Genomic DNA, 8,766 nt, shown 5'->3' with positions numbered 1-8,766 from the left:
ATAGACGTAGCAGGCTTTAGATCCCACGCCTATAAGGTTATGTCCTCTACAGGGAACTTTGGTTTCAGAAATTTGGCTTTAGAGTAGTGCAAAGTTCAATATACTGTATATTAAAATAGTTATGAGAATGACTCATTAGATACAAAACATAGTTATATAAAGACAGAATTTAGTTTTGCGCTCGAAGATGATAAATTGTAACGAAAAATTATTAAAATGAACTGAGGAACCACGTTGAGGATGATTTCGCAAAATTATCACAAACCATAATCGTACGATCGAATTATGCCTTACAGATATCTTCTTTATAGATATACTATAATATGTATTACCATATAATATTAACTGTTTACACACATTTACATGATACACGTAGGTATTATTAGAAGTAAATTAATTACATTATTAATAGAATTTTGGGAACGTCTTGTGTTTCAAGAAATAGTTCTCATATCGTGCTAATCGAATTAATCGAAACAATAAACACGAGCGCAATAGCACCAGCTAAACTTCAAGACACGTCTGCCCTCACTGCCCACGATGTACTTAGATGACAAATGAGTTGGAGAATTTTATGAATAACTACTAGTAGTAATCCATTACGAAGTTGTCTCAGTCTAGCCGATATGGGATACAAGGGCATCGACCGAGAAACCCTATGTTACGTCACGAGACGCGCCCCCGGCGATGGCGACGGCTCGCTGCGACAGATGATGAAGGGCGCGGAGTATGGCTTCACTGACATTTTCTATTGAAATCATGTCGCGAACACTAGAATGTACGAGAAAATTAGTTGTGCAACACTTTGATTTCTGTATAAATGGCTAGTAGTATGTCGCTAAGCAAATGATACCACATAAAACAATTTGCATTTAATTTATTCCACACAGAAAGAAATAAATATTTTGAATAAAATCTACGTTAGCAACCGCTTTGGCTTTCTCATCGTACAGTGTACGCACATTCTATGTTATGTGCATATGTAGCTTCTACCACGGAAAGATGATTCCTTGTTTTGTTTAAAAAAAAAATATGATCTAGGAACATACCTACATCAAACAAAATGTACAAACCTGAAATAAGTTTCATGATTTTGTCTAACTAACAAAACTATCTTTTACTCGACATCGCTGATTTCTTTTCCTCCAAATGTACAATTTTACTACTGCTTCTTGAAAGTTTGTCTTTAGGAGGTTCTCTTAAGTTTTCGGAGGATCGTTCCTCCGTTATTTTAAAAAGACATGAAGAATGTCGTTGACTTAGTCGTGCGCAGCGAGGAAATTTAAAATTTGATATGCATTTAGTTTCAGGCTCATCTCTGTTTGGTTCAGCGAGATCATTATCCGAGCGCATATATTTTTGAAAAGTACTCTTCAACCTGGCAAAAAAACCATCCTTACTCGATTTTGGAAATGGCAATACCTGATGCATCGCCAGCGACGATCCTTTACCGATTTGGGTGTTGCTTTCGATTTTTTCACCTGCATTTTCAGATACAGTGCAGTTAGACTCGCTGGTGCTGGGCTTTCTCAAGTTGCAACAGCTCTGTGTCGCGTCCCGAGGATTCGATGGCCTGTGCTTTTTTTCTTCAAGACGTTTCCGAAGAAAATGTACGCTAGCCGTATAGAACAGTTGTTCATCGTCGGGCTTCGACAGAGCTACGTCCAGAGAATTGGAAGTCTCACGTTTAGGACTTCTTGATCTCAGTAAGTTTTGGCGTTGCATCCCTTGTCAGTGTAGCCAAATGATTGTATCTTAGAAAACATTTGCATGGATTCATTAGAAGAAGATTTCACTGTATTAGTCCCTTAAATTACAGAAAATACAACTGTATTAATTTTTCTAATACATTAATTTTATGACAAAAATATTAACTTGATCAAATGTCACTGTCACAAGTGCAGTATAAATACTGCGTGATTGTCAATGGTGCTAAAAGAGGTTAACGCGTATTTTATAATATATTTATAAAGAAATGAATAACAATGCAGTTCAGTAAAATGAAGTGAAATACTACACTATGAAATCTAGGAAGAAAAAAGAAAAAAGAAAGTACTTACTGTTCTAAGCATTAGGTAATAAGGCTTTACGATGAATTGTGTGGGATAAATGTTCATGTCGGATATTAAAATACTAGGAAGAGAACTAAATTCTAGAATTCCACTTTTAGAATCTTGTTTATACTTGAAATATTATTCAGCGTAAAGCAATCTTAGTTGTGTTTCTAAAGTTCGTGGTTAGACTAGAATTGAAAGGAAAAATAGAGGATTATATTATAACTAGCTTCCGCCCGCGACTTCGTCCGCGTGAAAAGGTTTCCCGTACTGAAAATATCTTATGTGTAAATCTATGTTAATTTCAGTTCAATTTGTCGAAAATCTAGAACATTTGTGATAACTGTCACCCCCCCCCCCCATTATATCCCCTTATGAATGGAATTTATGAAAATTCTTTCTCAGGAAATGCTTAAGTCATAGTAGCTTTACGCATGCAAAGTTTCAGCCCGATCGGTTCATGATTGTCATAGTTCCATACAAATTTTCACCCCCTATTTTATTCCTTTAGGGGCAGAATTTATCAAAATCCTTTTTTAGCGGATGCCTACGGCATAACATCTACCTGCGTGCCAAATTTCAGCCCGTTCCGTCCGGTGGTTTTAGCTGTGCGTTGATAGATCACTATGACAGTCAGATTGCTGACTTATGTACGATTGTTATTTAAGTTATTTTTTCATTTTTACTTAATAGCATAATACTATCGTAGTCTAGTCTAGTACTATCGTAGTATGGTGGTATGTTTAGGATAAATTGGGTTTGTACATGTTTATAGCACAGTTACATTCCTCAACAGTTATAAAAGCATTGGGTACTGCATCCTGATTTTTTATTATAGCGCTAAGTTTGTATTTTCCACTTATGTTTACACAATATAATCGTTGCTAGTCCGACATGTAAGTACGGGAGATATAACGACTGTTTACCGACAGTCTTCACCATACGTCTATTTTAGTCCAGACTCATAAGAAAATGATGCAACCATAAATCTTCCAATGCATTTTGGACGTTGCTAAAACACGTATAAATTGTAATAGATAGGCACTACTGTACGATTTTGCCCAGGATTTTTTAATAGAGGCACATGGAAAAACTTTATTCAGGACAGAATTTTTTAAAACGGTTACAAATCAACGTTCGTAGCGCACTGCTAAGAATCTAGAAATCCGCAGCTAATGATTTTATTATCGTAAAATTAGTTCGAAAAAATATTATAATTTATTTAAGTTCGCAAATGCCGTAGTTCATCTTTTCGATTTAATTTGATTTATTTATTAAACATTACATTTTTTTATAACATATTTATATTTCTACTCGTATGAATATTTCTGTCAACGCAATAATACTGCATACAAACGTTCAAAGGAATGATAAATCACTGTTTAGAGATAAACACAATCAGATGAATTATTTAGCGTCGATGTTCATTTACTTTAAGTGCTCAAGGGACATTGACCCTAGGTACTCACTACGTTTACCTAGATACCTACACATAATGTATGTACCTACTCTCAGCGGAAAAAAGCTTCTGAACGCGCAGCCATTTCAGTTATAAATCACCTTATAATAATGAGTTTGAAGCAGTTTTACGTGAATATTTTATCTTGCTCCTACGATATCGGATATGAGATACGTTCTGCGCATAAAAAAATATTACCTTTCTAAAATTTCCTGTGAATTATATGAGAAAAAAATCAAACCTTATAAAGTCGTTGAGCGTTATGAACTTTAGCATCGGCCATTGACACAGCATTTAAATTATCGGAATAATAAACCCTCCGAGGTAAAATTTTCAACTGTATTTGCAAAAGGTTGATATTCACAAAACTTATTCTTCGGATCGAACTTACTTGAATTATAGAGAGACCCTTTTAATTTGAGATATCCTGAGGTTAGACCTGAGACATTTCCGAAGTGGTTCAATAACCTTAATTAGATTAAAGAATTAGTAATAAATTAAAGAAATTTTAAATAAATTTTGTATTGAATCAATATCACGTTGGACCAGTTTACCCGTATATGGTAAGACGTAGAGGGTAAATCGAATAAAGCGTCATCACAGATTGATTGCGTGGAATCACATGTACAGTAACCTACGTCACTCGGTAATACTATTGGCGTGATAAAGCTCAATCGGCCCTTTTTTAGAACTCACGGTAATATGAACTGTGACTATTTTAACACGTAAGTCAATAAATTCACGTCCATGCTTGACCTTTTTCATGGAGCGTGCGTCGATTTGAAGATTATTTATTGAAGGGACATTTTTTCACGTCCCATATTACTCAATGATAAAGACGAAGATAGCTTTCGCAAAGTTAGCGACAGCTAGCCGTCGTATAGTAAAGTAACTACAGTATATCTTAGTACATGTAATTATATACTTAACAAACTTCAGTAAGCAAACTATAGCTAGAATTTTTATCTCTTGTGACGAGTTTGGATGTTAATCTTCTATTCTGTCCCATAATTAAAAAAATACACAATTTGTATCGTATAATAGTTAGAATTAATTTCATTTCATATTTTGTCGTTGTGCATTTTTCCATTGAAACTGTTTAAATTGGGCACTACATAAACAACAAATAAATGTAAGGTTGTTTCAAATAACTACTGTTGAAACTAACTGCCAAAGCTCAGAGCACCTGACTGTGAGGGATGTTCTACTAATGATTAATGGACACCAGTCCGTTTGTATCCGATAAATACCGAACTTTCAAGTGAATTATAGTCTTTACTTTTCAAGCAAACTTACGTTACGTTAAATAACTGCTTCTGTGGCGCAGTGGTTTAGGTCGCGTATTGCGTCGGGAGGTCGTAGGTTCGATTCCCACACGAAACAATTATTTGTGCGATCCACAAATGTTAATAATCTGGTTGTACTTTGTGTCTATTGTTTGTATGTTTGCAAAAGTCCTCGCGACACAAGAGCAATCCATAGTGCGGGAGTTGTTCAACAAAACAAATAATATGATGCGACAAATTATTTCACCAACCTAATTCTCGGAGGATTTAATCTCCCATAAGACAGATTTGAGCAGGGTGTAAACAACGATATTTGGGATAATGAACATTAAGGAACAGTCGCGTGGAGACAGTAACTTTGTGTTAAGCCTTATTAGAAGAAACAACACGGCACGACACTTAAGTGTGTCGAGTGCAAACTGGAACGTTGACTTCCATCCTCAGGTGATCCATACTAATATTCCTCCCTAAGTCTGAAGTTTATTTAAACGCCTTGAAGTAAATAAATCACGGTACACCTAAGTTATTGCTGTAACACAGAAATATTTTACAGATCTAGGATCTGTATTTCATTACTGAGTATATAAATTTTCTACATAATTAAAGCAATTTAGATGAGGATACTATTGTTATATTAAATAATGTCTAAACTTGGAGTCAGTCAACTTTCGCTTCAATAAAACGAAGAGTTGATTAAAATTAATTCTAGGTTTTTTAATTGACAGTATAAATGATGAATTATTCTCAAACACACTGAAACAATATTCGCTACCAGGAAATGTACATTATACTACAAATACAAATATACACAATGAATACACATGAAATCTCGCTTTGATACCGTACAAACAAAAGTACATTGAACTAATAATAGACATTGACAAAATATGAGTCCACGTGCGTACCTCTATTCTCTCTATTAATGGGTTGAAAATAATTCCGAGAAATGCTATCACTGCTGTTTTTGACAAATTCCCAGTAGAAATAGATCATCCAATTCATCTACATTCATTATAATGTATTCACAAGCATGTTCAGTAACATGATTCGGATCCTGTGTCAACGAACTCAAGCAAAAACTTCACGAATATGTATTTCAGATGTCATATATGGAACATTACATTTAAATGCTAAACACTTTAATTAAGAAAATAAAGTGAAGCTGTAAATATCTGTTAATTTATAAGGCGCTAAAACCGTCAACGTGGACTGAAACGGTCGACACTTATTGTAAAACTTTCAAGAGATTTTTTTACAAATTACGTCACTGATCTACAGGGACCAAACCTTTTTGTATTAAAACACAAATTCTTTATATGTTCAATAGTATTACGAACATTCGCCGTGATTCAGGTAAGTGTAAGTGCTAACGAAAATAAACGCAATTGGGCACAAAAGGTTGGCTAGGATGTTTTAAGATAACATGGATTATATGTACAAAACGTTGAGGGTGAATTATCTATCGGTGTCGGAAGTAATGAGAGAAAACAGGCCCTTTAGCGGGCGGCAAGTTCGTCGCCCTGCCGCTGTCGGCCCACGACCTTTGACCCGACTCTCGGATCGAGCCTGCATCCTGTTTGTTGTGGAGAGCTGAACTGACGCAGCTCTTGGCGAAAATAAACTCCTCAACTTTGTGATAATACTTGAAACCTAAAAATAATGAGAGTGCTGAGTAACACTTGTAAAGGCTGAAAAAAAATGATCTGAAAGTAGAGTACAGATTTTTTGGATTACTTTTTTACAATTAACAAAGTTTACAAACTTAGATGGAAACAAAAGTTATATTTGTTGCACGATGACAATAAAATGATTACTAAGTTTAATTTTAAATGTAAGAAGTGGATGAAACCTGTTAAATGCGATGAAAAACAAATATAACTCTCGAGATGAAAAAGGTGGTTAATACGGGGTGGTATCATGCAAATAAGGTTTTTCAATGCTTCCGGGTTAATGTACGATACGTCTTATGAAGAAAACGGATTTCATGAATATATTTAGAAATATTTCAAAGCGTTTTTATTGTGACACCTTTAACTTTATTTGAACCGATAAAATTCCTGGAGAGAGTTATGCGTCTGACAAAAATAAACTTGTTCGAAACGAACAGTTATTAAATGAAAACTGCGCACTGTGGAGGTTTATCATAGTTTCATCATCTCATTAACAATGGTGTACTCAGTCACATGTTGAACGACGCCTCTGGGAGTACTTGTAGCGGTATTACTTGATTAAACTATTTCATCAAGAGGTCCTCTAACACACATATCCATCCACAAATTAGACAAATTGTCCTACCAATAAACTTACACACTTGCTATTGAATTATTTCTAGGGTTCATGGTAATTCAGGATTTCAGTCAGTGCTCCTTGAATAGCAATATCGTAACGTTATGCAAATCGTAGAAGTGTAATAGGATTACATTATTGTGAAAGGTTTCAGCGTAATATTCTCTCATCTATCTGTTTCTCGAAAGTACTATTTCTAGATATTAATAAAGTCGTACCGTTATACGTAAGTTTGTAATATTAGTATGACGTATTACGGAATTCGTATAAGTATATATCATAAAATTAGAACAAAACAAGTTATTAAACCTACAACGAGTAGAGTTCTACATTCCTTCTATTGATTGTTATTTCTTCTCGTACCTACCTTATATTAAAACTATGTGACAAAATTCAGCTAGTACAGATTACCAAAGCATTTTAACCTCAAGTAACCTCTGGGGCACGTAAGAAAAGGTTAAAGTACGGGAGAAAAATATTCGTAAACACATACGAAATACGTGAAGAAAATGACCCGATGATTTCCCCTTTTGACTTGAGTGGCGTGCGTATAAAGCCTCTTAACTTTTAGACATGTTTTTGTTTTCAACATTTCAATGTTTGTTTTACTTTTTTCCTTTATTTATATCCTTGAATAACCTAACCGATATAAAACTCATGTGTTAATATCTTGTTTTAGCAACATTCGCCTTAATGTCTAAATAACGTTTGTCGTTAAGCCTACGCGCCTTCAACGCTACTCATTCAACAGCAGCTTTTCATTAAAAGCTTTTCAAACGATCTTTAAAATACTTTTATTGCATAAGTGACTTTATTGTCCCAAAATTGGATACGAAATTCCACGCATGCATCCCCTGTCCTAATTTGGGAAATCTGGTAACTTCGTACACCGATCCTTTCGAACCCTTTGTTCTATAAAAAGGTTTTAACATTATTTGTACTAGGTACTTCTTTTTTTTTGAGAAGTAATTGGCACTTGGTACGTGTTGCAAATACAATTATTATTTAATAAAAAATATTCTATGAACGGGAGTTCTTATTTTGAAAAGGTGTTTCAAAAACACTTCAAAGATAAAAATACAAAAGGCCATTTAAGAAAAATCCATTGAGAGTATAATAATAATTATTTCCAGCATCTGGGGTGAATAAACTTTCATTTCCTCGGTGTGACGAAAATACCTGGTCTCCGGAGGCTCTTCCATAATGATTGTATAACACACGTGTTACGGATCTTCAGGCAAACAAAGCACTAGACAGTTTTATAATAAAGTACTTGAGGACAAATTTTGTCACATTGATCTAATATTCTTTCATAGTCGAAATGTCACTGACCCTGATCTTTTGATATCCCTCTCTCTGAAATCCACCAAAAATTCTGATGTGATAAAAATAAAGATAGGACAAGACTCAAGTATTTTATGAGGCTCCGAGCGTTCTTATCATAAGTGGTACCACTGTATAGTTTTCTTACACGCAGTATTGAGGGTTTGTCTCGGATCAGTTTTTGGGTTATTCCATTTGGTTTCAACAGTGAATGAATCGTCCTATGTTCAATCGTTGATTCACGTGTTTTATGTTTTACAATGGATGAAGTAATTCTAAACATTTCCAGTATTATACTCAGATGTTTTGTAATATTTTAATTCTCTCAGAGCCATCTTTTTCCTAGGGTTTTTTTTTA

At 34.6% G+C, this 8,766-nt stretch overlaps 1 protein-coding gene across 1 annotated transcript; it reads right to left on the bottom strand.

Moving 5' to 3' along the window:
- Window positions 1–701: 701 nt before the first annotated feature.
- Window positions 702–1,884, bottom strand: LOC142986997 (uncharacterized). The gene is made up of 2 exons (XM_076135557.1): window positions 1,074–1,884; window positions 702–771 (listed from the first exon to the last, which is right to left on the bottom strand). The coding sequence occupies exon 1, from the start codon at window positions 1,723–1,725 to the stop codon at window positions 1,111–1,113; it is 615 nt and encodes a 204-aa protein (XP_075991672.1). The 5' UTR covers window positions 1,726–1,884; the 3' UTR covers window positions 702–771; window positions 1,074–1,110.
- Between the last annotated feature and the right edge of the window lie 6,882 nt (window positions 1,885–8,766).

Source organism: Anticarsia gemmatalis, chromosome 3 (genome assembly GCF_050436995.1).
Source record: "Anticarsia gemmatalis isolate Benzon Research Colony breed Stoneville strain chromosome 3, ilAntGemm2 primary, whole genome shotgun sequence".
Classification (NCBI taxonomy): domain Eukaryota; kingdom Metazoa; phylum Arthropoda; class Insecta; order Lepidoptera; family Erebidae; genus Anticarsia; species Anticarsia gemmatalis.
The sequence above is the reverse complement of the archived record's forward strand: the minus strand, read 5'-3'. Positions and strand labels throughout refer to the sequence as shown.